The sequence below is a fragment of the Nestor notabilis genome, unplaced genomic scaffold, assembly GCF_000696875.1.
Source record: "Nestor notabilis isolate BGI_N333 unplaced genomic scaffold, ASM69687v1 scaffold3342, whole genome shotgun sequence".
NCBI lineage: Eukaryota > Metazoa > Chordata > Aves > Psittaciformes > Psittacidae > Nestor > Nestor notabilis.
Window position 1 is genome coordinate 1 of NW_009919586.1, and position 22,830 is coordinate 22,830.

Sequence of the window (22,830 nt, forward strand, 5' to 3'; positions counted from 1 at the left end):
AGCCTTGGGCAACATGGTTTAGTGTGTGGTCACTGAGCCTGGCTGGTTTTCTAGGCACTATTCAGCGGCAGCTGGCTTGTGAATGAGGACCTGTTCTCTGCAGAAGGGGAAGGGGTAGCTGTCTGATTGGGTTTGAAGCTCCTTTCTTTTTTGGTCTACTCTGGAAAACACATTGGCAAGGGTAACCGTGCCCTGTGTTGACAGATAGAGGATTCAAACCACTCAAATAGAAAATAAGAAAATTCACAAAACTGATGGCAAGATATTATTCTCTCTTGTTTTCTGCAACAGTGCTAGGCCAATCTCTATGTATGCTTCATATACTTTTGCAACCATCTTTGCAGTTTGTTTTTATTACAATGTAATAGTTCTCACTCTTGCAGCTATTCCATATGACCTAACCATCTATTGTCTAGTCACCCTCCTTATTTTCCTACAAACAATATATTGGGGAAGGGCTAGATATTCTACATTTGCTATTACTGTTGCAACTCACTCAAGCAAACTATATCCCTATTCAGGAGAGTGAGAGATCAGACTTGAACTTGAGAATTAGGACAACTTAGTTTCATTACACATCAAGTCAAAGAACAGCTGCTGAATCTGATTCTAATTCTTAAAATGAAATATGTGGAAATCCCTGATTATTTTCTTCCATACACAGTCCTTTCTTCTTTCCTCTCTGCCCTCAATTGCAATAAAATACTGATGTTTAATCTCAGAGGGGAAGACATTGTCAAAAAGTGCACAGCTTCAAAAACCAGGCTGTGTGCTCAGCCACATTTATATATTATATATCCACAAGAATTATGAATATCCATAATAAAATCATAACTATGCATAAACCCATAGCTGCTCCACATGATCTTTCTCTGCCTTCTCTGCTATCAGCAGATCTTTCTTGTTAACAGTTACATTCACTTCTCATTTTGGCTCATCTTCCCACTGCTAAGCTTCTACAGGGAACGCTGCTATGGTAAGTGTACCATTTTTTGACTGCATAGGTCAGATTTGTGTCCAGGGGCTCCTGTCCTGCCCTCAGTCCTCATGTATGTCAAGAGGAAAAGGTATTTGTCAAAGAACTTCACAACCTTCACAGCCTGGCACATACAGTGGAGGGAAAAAAAAAAAAAAAAAAAAAAAAAAAAAAAAAAAAAAAAAAAACCTTCCCAAAATTCTGTAGCCCAAAGAGAAGTCCTTCCACAATGTCTGTAGCCTCTTAATATTATAGGAGAGGTGAGAGACAAATATTTCCTCATTCCTACAATCTGGTGATAACATAATACATCCAAGGGACTCTTGCAACTCTTCTCTTATCTGTTAAAATAACCCAAACGCAAAGCACATTCGTTCTGCACAAGATCCCTCCTGCTTTGTTTTGTGTGGAACTGCCAGCTTTAAGGCAATTATCTTTCAGGCTGGGTACAACTAGGATGATGCATTCTTGAAACTGCAAGAAGCACCTAATGTTGGGTTTTTTTATTGCTTTGTATTAATTGGAAACTTTGATACTGCTCTTACTCCATATCTTCAATGGATATGTCAGAGAAAAAAATCCCATCTTTTTTTTCCTCCAAGATATGCATATTTTAATTCAAGCCACATCAAGGTCTGCCAAATAGCCACACTTTGTAGCTGCAACAAGATACTTCTCCATCATATTTCAGAACCACAAGTCTGCATAATTAAGTGATATGCAAATCCCTGATGAAGTAACAGCAAGAGAGTGGGTAGAAGCTTTGAGGAACAGAGTAATATACCCTCACATTTTGTTTGAGCTGCATTACTTTTTCTTTGACCCCAAACAAACGGTAGAAACATAAGAAATGCTGGGAAATATTTCCAATAAGCCAACAACTTCCCACATTTCCCCACTGACGTACTACTTCAAGACAGAGTAAATGGCTTAAAGAGGAGGTTCAGACAACTCACTGGAATCCATATCTGGTTGCACTAAGTAGCACACCCAAAAACCTGTGAAGGGTCTATCAGCTGGCTGACAGAAATGCTGAAAATCATAGTATATGGATATTTGTACAATGAAGCTGAAGTAAATTTCCATTTTGAAAGCCTCTCAGGAAACACCTTGCTGGCTGGCGAAAAAGACTTGTGCTTTTACATCTTCTTGCATCAGACAGATGTATTTAGCTGCCAAAGTGGCAGACATTGTTCTTGTTACAAGTCATGGGGATAGCTTTTTGTTTTATTTGATAGAGCAGCTGAAATTGTATTTATAGTCAGTGCAGCACAGAGCCCTTTGCATTAAGGTTGGGGGTGTACAGAGAATTAGGAATGAATCATTTTTATAACATTATACTAGAGCTTCCAAACTGGAGCCTGACCATACTGTTTCAAGGTAGCTGCATCACAAGTGTGCTTTAGTCCTAATTCAAGGTTACATTAAAATTGCCTAAAATTATCTTTAAAACTTTAATTCAGGATTTTAATCTGAAATCATCACTGTCTAAGACTTACTTGAAGCAACCAATGCCTAAATGCAGCACCAATGATTCTCAAATCCTAGGGCTTTCACTGCTGACATCCCAATAACCAAGCATTGGGTAAGACTACAGTGCACATTTGGACCAAGCAAACCTCCCAGCCCATTTCAGCCTCAGAGGCTCCTGCGAGGGGATCCCCGACTCACCAGAAACCATGACTAGCAGCAGCCCCCACCACTCAGCTGATGTTTCTGCTAGCTGTATCCACATCCTCTCCCCACTTCCCTTTCTTTTCTCTCTTACAGTGTAACTTGGTTAGTTTATACCAGTTGATAAGGCATTCCTAATCTGGGTGGAGAGTTACTGCTTTCAGGTGACCAGCAGTAATTGCTAGTGCATGTTACGTCTCATCTCCCTCCCGAGCCTGGCACAAGCAGCTCAGTGTAGCTCAGCCAGCTGGGGCTGGAGGAGTGACACCTTCAGCGGCTTGCTGCATCCAGCTGTGCTCCATCTGTTTGAGCTATCCTGTGATCCACAGTTCGCATTCACTCCTGAAAGGGTGACAATAAACCTATTTCATCCTGGAATGAAAGGAAGGAGGATGAATGGGTGAAATTTGATAGCGATCAAAAAGAAAGTCTCATGACACAAGCAGGTATCAAAGGACATCCAGCAAGAAAATAGTCCACCTTTGTAGAAACTATACAGGGCAAACAAAACCACTTCACAATATAGATTTGTTTTCCTTTTATATTGTGTGTAGTCAATGTCCATGGTCTTCCCTTTGTTTTTTAGTATTTTGTGTATTTCCTCTAGTGCTTTACTGCAGAGACCATTGTATAAAACAAAATTTATTGTTTCTAGCTCCCTTTGCTACCAATGTTAACTTTACATTTATGTTTCTCAGATCAGCAAGGAGGAAAAGAAATTGAATCACTGGAGGAAACCCCTCCAGTTATGCCCATTGCTTGTTTTACAATGTCTGTAGATATGACACTCAGAAGTCCATAGATGATTGCATTTCAGAGCAACAAGCACTCCTTGTCATATGGAAAACACATTTGCCCTCTGTTACAGTTGCAGGAAAAGCTGGACATGCACAATCACTCCATATGGCCAGGGATTTGCAGGTACATCCTGTTATGCACAAGGGGGGGAAAAGTACTTCAGCTCCCTTACACCCTCATTTTGTGCTTGTGGAGGAAGGGTTGAAAGGTTTCTTTCACGATGGAGGGAAATTGGAGAAGAGCTATTTTACTGAATCAAATCTCAACCACAGGACTGATTTTCTAGGGTATGCTGTAACTTCTGTTCACCCTCCAAGAGGTCTGAATGCCCCTCACTTTACATGGAGTTCTGACTTTTTGTTCCCTTTTGTCCAATTTCTGGAGTCCTCTTGAGATGATGCACTGAAGTGGTAATCTCTTCCTAGGGCTTCTGCACAATATATCCCCGAATTCTTGCAGCTGCACAGGCGAGAATAGCCCATGTACTGACTGAGCACTGGAAGACATACAGTTAAAGACTCAGTAGGCTGTTTCAGTAAGGGACAGAATTAAAAGTATTCAAATAAAGTAAAGAAAAAATATATTGGATATAAATGACAGCTGTGACAGGAAAATGAGAACAACTTTCATGTTTTTATTGCTGCCTTAGAAGCAATTGATAAACAGTACACTTCATATATAAATGAGCATGTGTCAATATAAGACAACAAAAATAAATTACAGTGACATAGTATTTAACTTTACAAGGTTGTACAAAATTTCCAAATATGAATAGATTTCAACTTAAACTTTTGAAATAAGTTAAAACATCAACTATTCCGAAGAATTGAAAAATGTACATAAAATTTCACTCAATCACATCATTTACAGTATGATTTTTTTTAAGCTGTTTGGTCTTACACACCCATATATTTTTGACTGTATTAGTGAAATACATCCTGCTGTATACAGCTTTACTGCACTGGAATAGTAAAAGGGGTTCCCTGAGGGCACAGAACAGGCTTTGAGTGTTTATATTTTAAGTAATTTGATTGCATTTATTAACTAGAAATACAAAACCGAAGCATTATTTATCTGTCCTATAGAGAGACTGATTTATCTGCTCTTGCTAGAATTTCCATTGATGCTAATGAGAATTTTGAAGAAGGCTTAACAGCAGGATTGAGCTAAACCAAGTCTGTTCAGCCAGGATGAATTAGGCCACATTATTTAATGAAATATTTGAAGAATATCTGTTTTGTATTAGATCTCATTATAGGCTACATAGCTAGGCATGGCTAGGCACTGAGATATTTGCTTCCACAACTAATAGGAAAATGTATTTGATATGGTACTTTAAAGTAATAGGATGGATTATGGATTGGTATTTCTAACATCTCAATTATATGCACTTGATTATTTTATTAAATTTTATGAATATTAAAAGCACTGGTCAAAACCTCATCTGTGAGCGTGTGACAATTGAGAATGCCAAGGGTCTAATTCAAGCTGTAAAGCAAAGTAAGGTAAAGAAGATTCATACTGCAGCTGAATGGCTCCAGATACCTTAGACTGGGTAGTTAATTTAAAGCTGGTGCAAAACAGCCTCTGTGCACCATCAAAAAGGCAAAGGCTTGATAATTCAGAAACCATTAGTGAGGAAACAGGTAAAGGGAGAAATCTGAACAAATTGGCACATGTAAGAAAATTCCTCAATTGTCAAAATTGTCAAAAATGCAGCAAGACGCTCATGCGGCCAGAGGTAAGTCTTAAAACTGTGAGGAATTTGGTAAGAAAGGAAAATGAAATCCGTGATGTTCATTTGTGCAACTGAATTTTCTCTTTTCTGAATGTGATAAAATATCTATCATAATGCTGCATCAGTAATCTGCAACCTTTCCTCCAAAGAAGTAAATTTCACATGAACATCATTAAAATAAGAAAGAAAGAGTCCATAAACAGGCCAGTGATAAGCAATTCCTCATTTCCATTTTTCTCTAATGCTATTCGGAATACAGGCCAATGCAGTTCACAATGAAGCTGGGAAGGATTTTGGAAGCTGCCTTTGTTGTGTGACTATGTTGTCACTGGGCAGGAGGAAGGAGGAAGAGAACTGGAAGAAGATGTGGGCCTTGAGCAACCTGGTCCGGTGGGAAGTGTCCCTGCCCATGACACAGGGGTTGGAACTAAATGATCTTAAGGTCCTTTCCAACCCAAATCATTCTCTGGTTCTGCGATTCTGTGTGTGGCCACTGTGCTCCATCTATGTTCTTCCATAGAAATTCTTTGCAGGGTCATGCCCAGGGAGAGCAGAGTCCTGGCCACCTCCTGCCTGTCTGAGTTAAAACCTGTGTTTCAGAAGCACAGAGGGAGTCTTCCCATCAGCCGGAGCTGGGTGTGGATCAGTCCCCAGAAAAGGCTGGTGTTCGCTGCTAAGAGAGCTCAGAGCAACTTCACCGAGCAATTGACTGCGTCATTAAGTGAATTAAGCACATCCAAAAAATATTGGAGCATATGAATGGAGACAAAATTTCCTCCTACAGAGCTGCGTCTGAAGAGAGTCCTCCCGGACTGAGGGGAATGACAGTTTCTCCAAAGGAAAGGATCTTCCTGATGAAGCTTTCTCTAGATTGTTTATCCCTCTCGCAGCGTCCAACTGCAAATTACTTTAATTGAAACAATTACATTTTTCTTAATTGCTTGTTCTGTGTTCTGCCCCTGTGCTGGGTTCAGAGAGGAAAAAAGAACATAGAAATACATCTCAAAAGTTCAAGCAGCATCTAGTGGTTATGTAAACCTTACCTCACCAACTGCTTGGCACACAGTGTATTATTGTAAAATCAGATATGACTTGTATATCACATAATTTACTTTTTATCTTAACTAGCAAGCTGCTCTAAGAGCAGCAACTAAAGAAATGAGTTTATCAGCTTATATTAATGCAATTGTTATCAGGGGCATACAGGGTAAAAGTCATTTGTAGATTACAATAATATATCTGCAAGGAAAATTCCACACGGGAAGGTGCCACCTGATTAGGTTTATGTGGAGGGTTACAAAAAAGAAAAGATGTTAAAGCATCTTGGCAGGAGAAACTCTCTTAAGAGCACAATGTTCCACTGTGATAGTTCAGTGGGAGCCAAGTTTTGACAGCACATTTTGGGCTGGTACCCATGCAAGGAGAAATGTGAGCACTCGTAGGACACCTGACCTAGGCCAATGTGTTAATTTTTCTATCAACACACAGCCATTCACCTGTCCCCACAACTGCAGTGCTGGTGGTCATGGCAGAGCAGAGGACGCCTACAAAAAGCATTTGAGTCTGTCCAGTGCATCTTCTCTTACTCTTGTTTTTGTTAGCTACAAAACAGAAGGTTCCTCTAAGACATTGCTACTGAGGAAAACAGTTGCTGTGTGTCATTATAGACCTCTACTGTTCCGATTAACATGCTAGTGTTTTGCAAATGGCTGTCACTATGGGCTAGGAGCCATTCTTCTTTCTAAGAACTTACTGAGACATAGAATTTAATTAGTCAGCAGAAGGATTGCTATGCATCAAAGCAGCTGTTAGTAAAAAAAGGGCAATTTGTCCAATAATTTAAAGGATGCTATTATTTTTACAGTATCTGAGTGGATGGCTACATCTAGATCAATACATTCCAGACTTTGGGTGAATGCTCAGGCATTGCCTTTTCATGTAGCAGAAGGTGAGGGTCTCCCTTCTGATGTTTCCTAATTATTTCATCAGTTTACAGTAAGTTCAGTTCCACTGGTTTTGGCTGAAGAAAGTCAGTGATAAGGAGTAAAATTACAAATTCCTTTTTATGAAAGAGATTGCTGAGCTGCTTAATTACTGCGTGTAATTTCCCCATATGCTTCAAAATCAGAATGAACAAGGAACATGTCTATTTATTTAATATATTCAAGCTTTAAAAGCATATATTCAGATATTGCCTCTGGAACTTGTTTGCTCCATAATCAGAAGACCAGAAAGCTTTCAAGTAATAGGAACAGAAAAACATATCCGGAAACACATAAAGTATGTTCATCAGATTCCTGTAATGTTATCTCTAGTTCTATCACAAAAATACCCGCTATCTCCAAACAGAAGCAGGAAGCTTATGGCTCTTTCTTGTAACAACTTGCCTGGCCTGGTATGGTCCACACCCTTCCCCCAGCGGGTGGAAGGGGCGGGAGCTCACTTCCAGCTTCATGCCAGGCAGTGTCCCGTGACTGCCGGTCAGGGAGAATTGGGGTGAGAGGCAACTGGGTGAGGGGACACCTCCAGCAATTCAGGGATCATGCATGTCAAAGCCGTTGTGCCTCCTTCACTCCGTCCAAGGCCTACAGCTTACAGCCATCAAAATTCACATTACATTTAGCATTTGTAATTCATGCCTTTTTTTGAACATTAATGTTTGAAAACACACTTTTGTGCACCGAGAGTATGGATTTAAATGATCCTTGCCTATGCGGCTTGCTTCTGAGAGCAGCTGTGAATCTCTAGTCTTACTTGATACTCATCTTTATTGATGTCAGTCAATCTGTATTGCACACAGTACAAAAAAGGCACAAGTGCCTACCAGTTGAAGTTTCTCTTGCATTCATCAGTGTGCTAGTTCTTCATACTGGTAATTCCTGTTTCACAGCAGGAGGTAAAACACATGAGCTTAAGTCTCCTCAGTACCAATAGCTGCTCTACTTAATGTAGCTATACTACTTTGAAAACAAGTGTGAAAGAACCCTCCATCATATGCAGTGAAATGTATGGGCAGAGCAGGAGGAGACATAGCCTGTTCTGTCCTTATACAGAGAAGCTTTTGTTCAGATTAGCCTATGGTCAAGAAACCACACTTGTTTTAAGTAAAGAAACCAAATATTTACTCAGAGATACTTCTATAGCCTGAACAGTGGAAAGATTTTGTCCTATTTTCACTTGTAAATAAACATTGTAAATGAAGATATGAGGTGAGTAAATGGGATGTATTCATGAATCAGAAAAATTCATACCACTGGAAGAAAAATGCTGCTTAACTCCAACTTAACATCTAATTTTGTGTAAGTTTGCAAGTGCTAAAAAATGCTGTACTTCTATATTGATGGTAGAGGGTATTGATTAAGTAGAGCATTGAATACGTGTATGCAGTGAATTGAATATGTGTATTCAGTAGGATGGGACTGAACCCACATGAAAAATGAAAGTAATGAGTGAAGAAAAGTACTGAGCATCAGGAAATACTGCACAGGTCTGTTTCTTGTGATGTATCTGCAAAACTCGGAGTTCAGGGCAGTGCTCAAAGGAAATGGGTTACATCTTTTACTCTCATAGTGTTAACTGGTCTGTGCCACAATGATAATAACTCTTAAAGTGGATTCGTTAAGCACAAATTAATGAAGGCCATTTCCTTATCCCTCTGACATCTGTAGACTAGTTAGTATTTGAGGAGTGACTACAGTTGCTTTGTTACCCAAGGATTTCAATCCAGAAGAAAAATAGTCTTAAGAGGATTGGATATTTCAAAGCCACATAAGGAATGAGATTCCTGTCCACAGGCTTTATTTCCATGGTAAAGTTTTCAGATCTTATGAATATTTTAAGTAAATTAACTTATGCCTCTATGAATTACTTGAAAAATAGAATTCTCTCTGTACAGTAAGTTCTTGTGCTTTTCTGATTATTAGCCATGCTTGAGTAACGATTACGAGAGCATTTCAAGCACGCAATCATTCCAGATGCTGCACTAAGTAACATTAGAGAGAGTAAGAATTTCCCATCAAATTCCTGGAAAATGCATATGCACACTGACAAACTAATCCTGCTTTCCTATTAATGCCTAGTTATTTGGTCCTAGTCTGCTGTAGGAAGGATCTCTTCAGAGGCCTGTGTGGGGCGTCAGGCTCCTTTGCCAACAGAGTAGTGACGGTGATGCATGCTTTTGGCTTGTACAGTCATTCATAGGCTGAACTTTTTTTGGCACTGTTTACATGTGTGTATTCACCCTTACGCAAGGCGGATGTTCACATCTACAAAACTTTAAATGTCTTGGGTATTTTCCACACTTTCTGCCAAGTTAAATAGATCATATAGCTTCACTAGTTTGGAAAAAAGCTAGCTCTCCTCACCACTGTTGAGCTGAATGGTTTTATCACCATTTTTGGAAGACCTTCCCTGAGGCCAGCATCATACATCGCAGTTAAACGCAGTGAGGTTTTTATTGTTTATACAAAACCAGAAAAGGGTGAATGATCTGGATATGCTGTGCATTTCTTAGTCTGACGAGGCAAACAAGGTTTTTAAGCTTGCACAATTCCACCTGTGGGACTGGCACATGGAAAGTATCAATCATTCCACGCAACAGCAAGGGCAGAGCAATAGGATAGGGTGAGAGAGGATGGTAATTTTTGCCCCTCCTTTCAAATGGGAAGATTTTGGTTAAGCTAATGGAGATAAACCTAGTGCAGTATTAATGCAATAGCTCAGTAAGTGAAATCTGTTCATGCATTTCTAAATTTTGGGTAATCTCAGAAAAGCCAGCACAATAAACTGAAAACACCAAATTCGGAAATAAAGACAATGCTATTTTAAAAATATGCAAAGGAAGGATGTGGAAAGTTTTCTTGCAGCTAAGCCAAGTAGACTTAAACACAGTTCTGCTTTCAGTTACAACTGATGAGGCATCAAAGGCAATGTCTACCACAGCTGATAATTTCAGCAGAAGCCTTTATACACACCTGTACAGATTGCTCTAGATGCGTGTGCATCCCTGCATATGTACATGCACAGTACTATGTCATACATGTTATCCTTCTCAGACATACAGAGTGCATAGATATAAGATGCATACTACGTGACACATGTTGGAATAAGCCATGAAGTAAGCAGTACTTAATGTTTCCCAGTGTCATGTGTACTCTTTCCATTAAACAATCTCTGCCAGGGCTAACTGAAATTCCTCCAAGCCATTTTAGTATTTAAAATTAAGCAAAATATCCTCAAACATATCTAGGAAGATATCTGGAAATAACTACAGCAACCTCTCTTGGGGGGGAAATAAAAAAATTACCACCTATGTTATATTTTGAATGTACAATGTGGGTGGTGAAAAGCAGTCAAAGTCCTGAATGCTGCTATAGCACAGCTAATGAGTTTGCCAATTAAGACTGCGAACGTCTGTCAGTGACTTCAAATACTGTGATGGTCAATCCCAGCCAACTGTGGTGCCACAGTGTATGAAACGGAATGAACATAGTGTATAGTTCCAAATACACCTATTCATGCTCAACTTGTTTCCAACAAATAGCATGACTGGGTTAGCTACCCCACCCCCTTACTTTAAAAACTGAAGTACAAAAATGCCCAAGTATCAGAAATTACAGTTGGTATTTTCCCCAATATCTGTCTGGCATCTCCTAAAAGTAGAAGCAGAAAAGCGCAGAACCTGCCAGTCATCTATGCCCAAGGAAGGTTATCCTAATTATATAAGGCTTCTGGTTCTATGACAATCTGAATGTGACACATGGTTTAGCTAGGCTTCCAACTAGAAGTGCTTGGGTATCATGGGAGTCCAGTTTAGGAATCAGAAAAGGCAGCCATCATTATGAACATGTCTGCTCCACCAGACATATCCTTTGGGTTAACAAGAAGCAATCTGCAAATATATATCCCTTTGACCTGCTCTCAGAAGCAAGTGCGGTGGTATTTGCTTGGGGAAATACATAAAAGATGAAAGGAATATATAAAATAGAAAAATAAAAGAAGCTGGAAGCAAGTTGTGAGAAGGGACAGTAAATTTACATGGGTCAAAGAATATTCAGTTACCACGATAAATATGTATGTTTTCAGAAGTTTTAAAAAGCATTAAAATATGTGTTGATTCATGAACAAGTTGAACTTCAAGCTGGTGGAGGCTTGGCAGAACATCCTTAGTGTCAGGTCATCCCCAGAAGCCCCAGCGAAGGTCAGGCCTGGTGAACAGACAACTTGTAGTACAGACCATTTCTGCCAGTAAGGACCCGGAATATGTGAAACCCGCTCCAGTTCTTTTTGGTAAGTCTTACACATCTTTAGGAAAAAAAGTATCAGACTTCAACACTAGAACTACTGCAGCTAGCAATGTGCCTTCTGATAGCCTAAAAGCAGATTAATTTTGCACAGGAGTATTTTGAAAGGAAAGAAAATGCCCCATACTAAGACAACTCTGTAAAACACATCTCAGTATCTGGGAGCCATCTGGAGAAGAATAAGGGTTTGGAATCTCAAACATAAATTTGAATAGGGATGCATAAATAGTCAGACGGCCAAGGGGGCAAGTGAAACGCGGTTTGTAAACAGCTTAGCATGGTACCCTATGACTATCCTTACCATATATATGGTAGCATGATAATAACCATATATTTAAAATTACTGATGCTGCTGATCAGGAAAAAAAAATAAATTTCCTTTTGCCTTGATGTTTGCATTCTGTAGAGGCAAACTGAGTGTACTTTGGGACTTCTTATTCTTGTGTATACAAGAAGTATTCAGTTCTTATATATACGAGGTTGAAAACGAGCCAAGACTTTTTAGAATATTCTTGCAGAAGTAAGGAAATATAATAAACAAGACAACAACATAAATGAAGTTGTATATGATACAGAAAGGTCACCAACTGCCTCAGAACATCTGTCTGGGTATCTTCACAAAACTGCCAGATTCCTTTATGTCATTTATTGTTCAGGATCTATAGATCTACAGGTTTAGAACCTGGGAACTGCTCAGGCCTTTCCTATATTTGTGTAGCTTTAGAACACACTGATCTGCAGTTTACATTCGCAGGAAGTGTGATATGCTGGGATAGGACAAAGTGCTTCACGTACCATGACACCTGTCCGTGGGTCTTTGGATCAGACATTTCTCACAGTGTATACTGATACAGAAGTTATGAACTTCTATAACAATTTTATACTGAGAAAGCCAAGCACATATTATAAAGTATCTTGTTGTCTTAGAGCTGTTCAGAGGTTGACAGTGACCGGGGTCTATCCTACAACAATTCAATGGGTCCTGTCTAGCCACCACTTCTGATTTTTCAATCCTCTTCATACGGAGTCTAGTCTTGTATTATTGCAATTAATGGGGATGGTGCCTGGTCTCTTAAAAGCCAGGTTTCCATGTGAGGAGTATTAATGGGACTGAGCTGTTTGTCTGCCCTCAGAATGATGCTTTCTATCATGTTTCTGACTCAGTTTTCCTCAAAGCAGATGAAATATTACATCATTTGTACTTCTTAAAAGTAGTGCTGTGTCAGATTGTACTTTCTGGTCTCACCTTGCTCTTCTTCCACCACCTATCATGTTCGCCTCTGTTCCTAAATAATATATCCACTTGTGCATATAGCTAAAATTTTTGTGTGTGCATGGGTTTAAAGCAAACACATAAACATAAAATACAAATTCGTTTGATCCCTGCTGCATTGGTAAGACAGCCAAATTCTTAATATTTTATAATGCGTATTCCATTAAATAAATAATAATTAAATTGATCTAAGCTACAATGTGTATACATACACATTTTAAGATGCTTGTAAATAACATTTTAAAGCCTGTTAACACATCAAAAGACACGTTGTTTATTTCTCTGTTAAAACAATCCAAGGGTTTAACTCTTCCTATTATGTAAACAGTGGTGACAGCCGCTTTCAAGGAAGCTTAACTTCATTAAAAATACTAGTTTCCCATTGTAAAATCAATATTAATATACCATAAAACTCTCTGATGAACTCTGTCTTCCTTACATGCTCTCACATTTTGAGTATTAGGGGCACAGCACTACTCTAGATATCAGAAGATAATAATATGGCAATATATATAGATATAGATATATATTTAAATGTCAAAACATTAGTTAGGTCAACTTGAGTAATGAATGTATCTCAAATATATGATTCTTTCTATACATAAAAGTCATTAATTGTCTTTGCAACGCGGGTGCTTTGTAAGACTTTGGTTGTATGTGGCTACCAAACTGGTAAACTGTTTCTGGGTATCTTTAGCTCAAAACGCACTTGTGACTTATAGATGAAGTTTTAACTTTTTCTTGTATTTTATACTAAACTTGTACTTGCAGTAGACTTGCAATATCATTTACAAGACAACCTTTAGGTAAACATTTTAAACAACTCATATAAAAGAATGATTTGTATGTCAAGAGTATTTGTTTTAGTGACAAGAAAGCTAGGTATACTCTATTCATTTCTCAAGCAGACCTTAATGAATCACTTTAAAAGGACACTACAGCTGAAGACTGAAGAGCAATATTTATCAACATTAAATAAAACATTTGGTGAAGTATGTATAAATATTTCTTCATATGAACATAACACAAAATTAAATAGTTCAGATACACAGACACCATTTAATATATTTCCACTGTTGTCAAATTCATCTGTAAACACCATCTCACACTGAATACAGAAGCAGCTTTAACATCAGTTCTGTGTTCACAACACTGATGCCCCTTTGTAAAAGAAGGTATTTGTTTTGTTTTATTTTCAGCAAAATAAGAGTCTAAGCAATAAAAAAAGTTTTGGTCAGTTCAAAGGAGAATATAAAATTATCTTTCAACACGTAAGTAAATCAAATTTAGAACAATAGTTTAAAGTACAATCCTTTCCCCAGGGGATCTCTGACTTTTATAAATCATATTTGGTGCAGACCACATCACAAATACCAGGAAGTACTGGTCATGTCTAATCTATAAATATTAAAGCCCTTGTAAAATTTTCTTTATCAAAAATTGCCAGGTTACAAATTGGCAATATCATGTTTTTCGCAACACCAAATAACCTGGCATTAAATGGATTTAGGTGCACTTCCCCTGATGATTTTTAAAACAGGTTCTGGAAAATAAACACTTTTTAGTAAGCATCCTTCATGTGCAAAAACAAAGCATTTCTTTCACACAAATCTTCTGCATCTGAAGATCACCTGGGCAGACAGTGCAAGTAGGGTGGCTCCACCAGCTTCAGACAGAAAATTACAACTTGAACTTTCACTGGAAGCCGTACAGGTACTGTGCATTGGATCTCAGCTGGCTCTGAGAACAGTGGTGCATCCACATGGTGCAGCTCAGGACAAAGTGTTGCAGCATCCGTGCGTGCTCTGACAGCAGCAAAGCTGCCCGACCACAAAACAGGGCTCCTGCTACTGGCTGTACCCGCCTGGTTCCTGAGCAAGTCCCTTTGAGCACCAGCACTGTGCGACCCAGATGTGGGCTCCCACCATCCTACACCCTGCAAAGATAACTTCATATTCTGCCCTGAATGTAGCCTTCAATTCCTTTTACCTTTGTATCTTTTAAAGAGGTGTGATCACTTTGAGGAGAGACACTGGGCTCAAGATTAAGGTTTTACTGGGCATGTGCCACATTACAAAACTATGTAGACCATTAGGTTCACAGGGTTCAGTTCTCTCCATTTGAAATGTGGACACCATGTTTTGGTTTCAAAGATAAATTTGAATTTCAGGCAGCAAATGATATATATATATATTTATAATACGACTTTCTGTTTTTTTGTTTGTTTGCTTGGTTTTTTTTTTATTTCACTCCCATGTAACTGTGATGGGGAGCCCTGTAAAACCTAAATCAACAGATTACCTCTTTCCTGGTATGTGTGTATTTTAGAGGTGTGAATGTATGCTATACATACATACACACTCACACACATATATAACATGAGCTGCACACATAGATACTCAGCTATCAGGAATCAGGGGTACAATTAACAATATACCAGAAGAGAAGTAGACAGGAAACTCTACCTGTACAAGAAGCAATTTTGCAACCTATACAGTGTCTCGAATAATTTCATAATCCTGTTTCGCTAGCTTGCTACATCTGTATGTGACTTGAATTGTAAGTTGTTGGATTCCTTGGAAACAGAAGAGTTGGGCTAGCTAGATGTGCTTACCTGAGATCCCAGAGTTGACTATAATCAAAAAGCTGGGCAGATCAGTAATGGGTTTATAATTGCTATACAGCTTCTTTGCAAATTTGTAGGAAAATTTTATTAAGTCTTTCATTCCTCAGTAAAAACGTTGAAGTTTGTTAGTTTTTGCTGAATGCAGACTTGATTTTTATATTAAACTGGATTTATTAAAAGGATACATAAGCCTGGCAGCTGCTTTCAAGTCTTGATGCTTAAATGTTTAAATAAGCACTGTGGAATGACCCTCCCATCCCACCCCACCTCATCCTACCCCATCCCATCCCATCCCTTTTTATCCCATCCCATCCCGTCCCATCCTGTCCCATGCCATTCTGTCTCATCCTATCCCATCCTGTCCTGTCCCATTCCATCCCATTCCCGCTTCATTATTTTTTTCAATTGTTTAAAAAATACTATTCTATGAAGCCTCCCTGGGGATCCGCTTATGAAAAATGACGGACTGCCTCTGCTGGTACTGCTGTTTGCGTCGTTTCCGTTTGTCACACTGGCACAGCAGTAGCATCTTGAAAGTGTTTCTGAATGTTTTGTTACACAGCGCATAGCACATGGGGTTCACTGTACTATTGATGTAGCAAAGCCAGTACCCCAGGTTCCAGAAAGTTTTGGGGATACAGCTGCAAAATGTGTTCACCAGAACCATGATGTTATATGGGGTCCAGGTAATGATGAAGGCAAACAAAATGGCACTAAGTGTTTGTGCCGCTTTCTTTTCTTTGATAAGTGACATTCGTTTTCGCTTTGTGATCTGACTTCTGGTCTTCAAGGCAAACTTTTTTGCCAGGGTTGCTTCCTTGAAGGACAAGGGCAGGGCTGCAGACATCTTGGTCACTGATGAGATGCCATCAGAAGCTGTGGTTGTCTCTGCTGACCCCGGCTGAATTGGAAGCTTAGAAAAGCTCTTTTGGAAATTCCCACCATCCTGAACACTTCTGGGAGGGTGCAATTTTTTAGGTTTATTTTCCTTTGACTCGGTGTCGGATTTCTGCAGTTCATCCCCTGACTCATGCAAATCTTCTGAGGAGGGGAGTTTTGTGGAATTGAGGATGGCGCTGTGACCAGGAAGCTTCAGCACGATTGAGTAGATGGCCCTGGTCTCTGCAGCGATGTCCTCTTCATCAGAGGAGGCTGAATTTTCAAGGGAGGCAGCAGCATCATTGTTGTTCCAGCTGTCGCTGCTGCTGTGCTCTTGATCACCCTGGTCTGTGTTGGGTTCCCAGCTCTTCATTGTGAGCCAGAAGTGGCAGCGTCCGTATTTCCTTCGGGTGGAGCGTTTCATGCTCTGTCGTTGCAGCTCGTAGCTGCTGCAGCTCCGGGAGCTGCCTGTCTGATGTACGAAGCGTGCTGCCTCCGCTTCGCTGCCCGAAGCCTGTAGCCCTGCTAACTCTTTGGTGCGTTTCTCGGTCTCCTTGTAGATCCTCCAATACAAAATACTCATAATGGTGACTGGCAAATAAAAGGCAGCTATGGCAGTGCCAAAAGTGATGACAGGTTCACTTAGAAATTGGATGAAACATTCATTAGGAGGCACAGTCCTCTCCCCAACAAAATACTGCCAGAACAAGATGGCAGGGGCCCAAAGAACAAAAGAGACGATCCATGCTAAACCAATCATCACCCCAGCCCTTTTGGTTGTTCGTTTGGCTCTGTATGTAAGTGGCCTAGTGATGGAAAAGTACCTGTCAAAACTTATGACAAGGAGATTCATGACAGAGGCATTGCTGGCAACATAGTCAATAGAGAGCCAAAGATCACAGGCCAAGTTTCCCAAAGCCCAGTGGTCCATGATGATGTATGTGGTATAAAGATTCATGGAAATAACACCGATGATCAGATCTGCACAGGCAAGACTCAACAAGAAGTAGTTGTTGACTGTTTTCAGTTGTTTGTTAACTTTAAATGCAACAATCACTAGGATGTTTCCTATGATGGTCACCAGTGCAAGGATCCCAGTGAGGAAAGCAATCAAAACTACTTGCCAGACAGTGTGTCCACCCAGAGGGTCTTTGCTTGTGGCATTCAGGGACACGTTTGCTGATTCCACAGTGGAGAAGGGAAAACTCTCTGTGGTCTGAGGGAAATCATAGCTGCCAATGAGTGATGCTGCTTCATCAAGGAGTCCTGGTCCATATGAATCTCTCTTCCAGAAGGAGCTTACATTTGAAAACAGGGGCAAAGCTGAACTGTTATTTTGCATGATCATTGTGGCTCTCTGGCATAGTCTGCAGCAGGGAAAAGAACAAGGAAAAATCAAGTGAAAAGGTGAACACTCGTACACAAAGTACCTTTAGGACTTTGAAAGGCGTCTTTAAAAGCCAAGCTACTTGTGACACATTCCAAGTCAAAAGTGTACATGGGCATACTCAGCTTATAGCTGTGGTTTATGTGAGCCCTTTGTAACAATCACATAAAATTTCCTTAGAAACATTCAATCACAGAAGAACCAAAATCCTATGAGAATATGAACGCACAGTAGTATTAAAATGCTCCCAAACTCTAACTCTTAATTAAAACACTCCCTGACAGATCTTCCCTGAAGTCTGCATCTCAACAGCTCACTATTCTGGAGCCTTTACAAACTAAATGCCAGACATATGCAGCCACAAATCCTCCCAGGTTTGAATCAATGCTGTTCCCCAGTGCTATCCTGGCACTAGCAAACCACAGCCCCAACCCCTGCTGCCTCCAGCTACTGCTAATAACAAACAAAAATATTGTTCTGTCTTTCTTTAAGGATACAAGGCAGCAGTTTCACTGTTTCAAGCTACTCTAACCTGTGAGGCTGCAGAGATCTTTTCATCTACCTGATAAAAGTACTAAAAGTTCTCATCAGTACTTTTTGCACATGCTGCTATTCATTTCTCATGCACATTTTTATACTTAGACTACGGATTTTGTACATCTAATGACTTCAAAATGTCTTTGGGGCAACACATGTTAAAATTTCCTTTGAAAATACGGTCTCTAGAGTCAGGAAAAAATATTTGGCAGATGTATGTCAAAGCAATCATTAAACACATTAGGAAAAGAGGAAAAAAACATGAAAGGGATTCATAATTAAGCTTCATAATCTTTTTCCCCAAGTATTATTAAAATTAAGACATGCTCAGAATAGCAATTTGCATTTCCCTTATTTCATTAACTTTGTGGTCAGCTGACTAAATTCATTGCAATAAATCAGTTACAGCATCGAGAAACAAGAATTCTGATGAAAAATCCATCACCAACCATAAATACTGAACAAAATATGCTGTCAAAGAGAAATGTTTGTTTTCCAAATATGAATTCTTCCAGAGTCAATATGTTATGGTATGAGGTAATAATAAGTATCGCAATGCACTGGTGTTACACAAAATATTTATTTTAGACTTTTATGAACTGTAAATCAACACTGATAACTTTTTCTTAAAATCAAAGTAGATTGAAATTAAACTTTGACATTTCAAGTTTTCATTTCTTTGCAAAGTTCATATCATAGAATCATAGAATGGTTTGGGTTGGAATGGACCTTAAAGATCATCTAGTCCCAACCCCCTTGCCACAGGCAAGGATGCCTTCCACTAGACCAGACTGCTCAGAGCCCCATCTAACCTGTCCTTGAACACTGCCAAGGATGGGACAGACACAGCTTCACTGGGCAACCTGTGCCAGTGTCTCACCACACTCCCAGTGAAGAATTTCTTCCTAATGTCTGAATCTACTCTCTTTCAGTTTAAAGCCATTCCTCCTTGTCCCATCACTACCTGCCTTTCTAAAAAGTCCCTCTCCAGCTTTCTTGCAGGCCTCTTTAGGTATTGGAAGGATGATGTAAGGTCTCCCTGGAGATCTGCTGGGATCATGTTGAGCTTCTCGTCAACCCATGTGAAAGAAGTGTGCAGTTTAGAATGAAATCTGAGGCAAAAAGACATTCTGAAAATACCTCAAGCCGCTCCTCTAAAATGTTTAATGTTTTTTTGCATTTTAATTGTTCCTTTCCCAAGAAAATCTAAATGAACTTTTCTGACACAATTTCACCATGCCCTTGCCATCTATTAGAGAAGCTGTGGAAAAAAACCAAATTTCTTTTTTTTCTTCCTCAAAGTAAAATACTTCTGACTATGGAGCTGGTCTACCTCAGGCCACCAAGTATACAGTACAGCAACATGTCCTCACTGATCCCTGTCATATTGCTTCAAAGAAGCCAAAGAAATTAAATCTGCACTGTGTGAGATAGACTTATCCTGCATAGACTAATCAAATGAAAGTCTGCAGAAAGTAATTTGCAAAAAGGCAAGAAAAGATCTGGATTGGAAGCTCTCTTGCCTGTTTTTTCATTCACACCCCCTCAGGCACACTCACCAGCTCTCTCCCTCACCTTAACCAAAGACAACATTCATTTACATGTCTATAAAACTGGAGATTCCATGTATTCAAAAGTTACAAATGAAGGCCCATGAAAACTCAATGTACAATAACATTCTCCTTTGGCAAAGACAGTGAGGCAGCATTCAAGTTTGGCTTGCCCTTTCCAATGCATGGGAGAAACAGTTCAGCCGCTAGCAACCACTTAAGCGAGTGTTGATGATGTTCTTGCCAGTTGTTCATGGGCCAGGGTGGTTACTTGCAGTGGGGAAAAGATCTTTGACTCAAATATGATTGCTGGAAACCATCCTTCTTTCAATGTTTTACTTAGGAAGCAGGCATCTTTTCCGGAGCTGTCAGATAGGGTGAGGTCAAAACCAGAATAGTATGAGAGATCTGAAATAATGATATTTGCTAAATACATGCCAGAAATTATTAATGTTATAGGGTGCAGACTTTCCTGCACCAATATTAAAGACAGAGAGCAGAGGATGAAAGACAGAAAGCTTCCCCTCCACAGACATACACTTGTGAAACCTCGACAAGGTAACAGCCATCATAGTTAAGTATTGATCGAGAAGTCTGACAGGTAAGTTTATATGGTGATGACATCATTGTGCTGCTTTTTCATTAAAAAAGACAAGCTGATATCTTATAATACACAAGAAAGAACCAGGCAGAAGACACTGATAAAGGAAATGAAGCTTTCAGGACAGGGCATAGAATAAATTCCAATATAACTCAGAAGTGATGGTAGAAATAATACTATTAGCAGGGAATAAAAACAGTTGACAGTTAGGGCCTATTTCCCATTTTTGTCGCACAACACAACCATAAAATAACCTATGTGTTAGTCTTGGAGGTTCAAAACAACTACCACATAAAAGATACAAATAATCTTGGAAAATGCATGTGTAAATGTTGCTCTGTCTATCACTAGGTCTGTAAAATGATTGTGAATTCTGTTTAATTGTAGACTTTGAAATGAAGTTTCAATGTAAATTAATCAATAAATCCCTTCAGAAATGCCATGCTTCAAAATACTCATTATGAGGAAGCCTGGGAAAGCCATACTTCAGCTGCAGTCTTTCAGATGCTGAGCAGGTGCTGGAACCAAACCTTTCAGTTCTCCCATTCCTGGACTTCAAAGTAACTTCTCTAAGCCACTGCTTCAATGAAAACCTGCACAGACCTTAGCAGTCCAGTAACTGAGGAAGAAGAGAAATTGAGAGCTACCTGCCGTCCAGTGCAATACTGCAAGCTGAAACTCAGCTTTTTTAACTCCTCAGGCATTAAAGGGACCCCTAAACTCACACTGACTGGACTATGTGATAAAATGGACGTGCTAGCAGGATCATCAGTACAGTCTTTTGTTATTCTGGCTCTTCTACAGGCTCCTGTAATTGCACTGCTTAATTCAATAAAAAATGTATTACCCATATGTTCATCTGCATAGAAAAAACCTGTCACTGCCACCACTGCCATAACAAACCAGATCAGCACAACTGGATTTTCTTCCCTTCAGAAAGCCAAAGCAAGGTAAATTATCCATCATTTTCCAAAACTGCCATGCATTTTCTGCTTTCTCTCTAAGAAGTGCTACAGGAAAGAGAGAGTGTCCTGGGTTCAACAAAACAACAGCGTGATCCGCAGGGCAGCTGGCCAGCACCTGCATGGCAAGCCAAGCTCAGAGACACAACGATGTGCCACCAAGCGGGAAAGCAGCCACAATATTTTGGTAAAACAAACAGTGAGCACAGCCTGAGTGAGGCAAACAAACGAAACTGTGAAATGATTACAGGTTTGTGTACAAGGATAAGAGTTCACAAATTGTTAGTACCATACTCTACACTGCAATTTCAAGCCAAGGAGTAACAAAGGAAACTTTTTTTAGCCCAAGAATATATAATTACTTACCTAAGATTATTGCTATGCTATTCACTGAGGTTTTTTTGTTTTGGGTTTTTTTGTTGTAGTTCTTGTTTCTGCTTAATAAGAGCTTACAAAGGTATGAACCAGAGAACACCACAGGCTACGTACACTTCCCAGTATTATTCAGGGAAAGTGTAGGCCCAGTACAGACAATGGCTGTACAAACTTTCACATACGTCCTTCCCAAGGTACCTCTGCTCCCTGCCCCATTGGGCAGACTGAGATACTAGATATCCCACTAAGCCCCACTGGAGAGAATGGAGAAAGCAGCTACAGAAATGGTCACTAACTTCAATAACTGGGTATAACACAGATTTAAAAACCCGTAATTTTGGAATAGTCTAATTCATTGCACATTGCTGTAAACAGAAAGCAAAATAGACTAGACAGTTCTGTTACACATTTCCAACCCATTTAATTTCTCTCTGCTTATTTCATATTTCAGCAGTTTTGTGAATACTTCATAATTCAATTTACTAAATTTTTACTTTTCCTTAAACCTTCCTATTCACAAACACACAATCTCAATTTTTGCAGAGAAGTCTATATTCTTCCTGTCCTTAAAGGGTCCCAAGATGCATTTTCTGGGAAGTCAGACGGCACTCTCTGGGTTTGGCTATATCTGAGCTCATAACCAGGAAGCCTTTACGATTGACGGATTTCACATCTCATTTGATTGCACAGACAAGAAAATCACTTACCTTATTTTCCATTTTCCCCTGCATTGCTTCTCTACATACATTAGTCTAAACAGCAAAGAACTCCATGCTGTGAATTAGAAAACTGTTTTCTAATGTAAAGAAACCAAGCCTTCAGAATGCTTAATGCCATGTCCTAAACTAGCACATAAGCTTTGTTCCAAACCTCATATTTGGTAAAATAAAAATACGTATGAATTTTAAAGTTTTCCTGAAATTATTCCAAGATTACATATACCTGTTTTTCAAATCAGACAGAGGTTCTCTTTTTTTTTTTTTTTAAATACGATAAAGTATTTTAAAAACTTGTAATGAAAAAAAAAAGATGCAAGTATTCACACTAGCATTCATGGTTTTACACTTCTTATACAGCAGCTCACATCACATGCAGCTAGTGTAGTATGATACAGGATTCCTAATGAATGCGTATGTGATAACAGAAAGAGTG

At 39.3% G+C, this 22,830-nt stretch overlaps 1 protein-coding gene across 1 annotated transcript in view; it reads right to left on the minus strand.

The window, feature by feature from the left end:
- Window positions 1–15,811: 15,811 nt before the first annotated feature.
- The window catches only part of CHRM3 (cholinergic receptor, muscarinic 3), a 126,943-nt gene continuing 119,924 nt past the window's right edge, over window positions 15,812–22,830 (minus strand). The window contains exon 2 of the mRNA XM_010010293.1: window positions 15,812–17,633. Coding sequence (XP_010008595.1) covers window positions 15,812–17,633 — 1,822 coding nt within the window. The remainder of the gene's footprint in view (window positions 17,634–22,830) is intronic.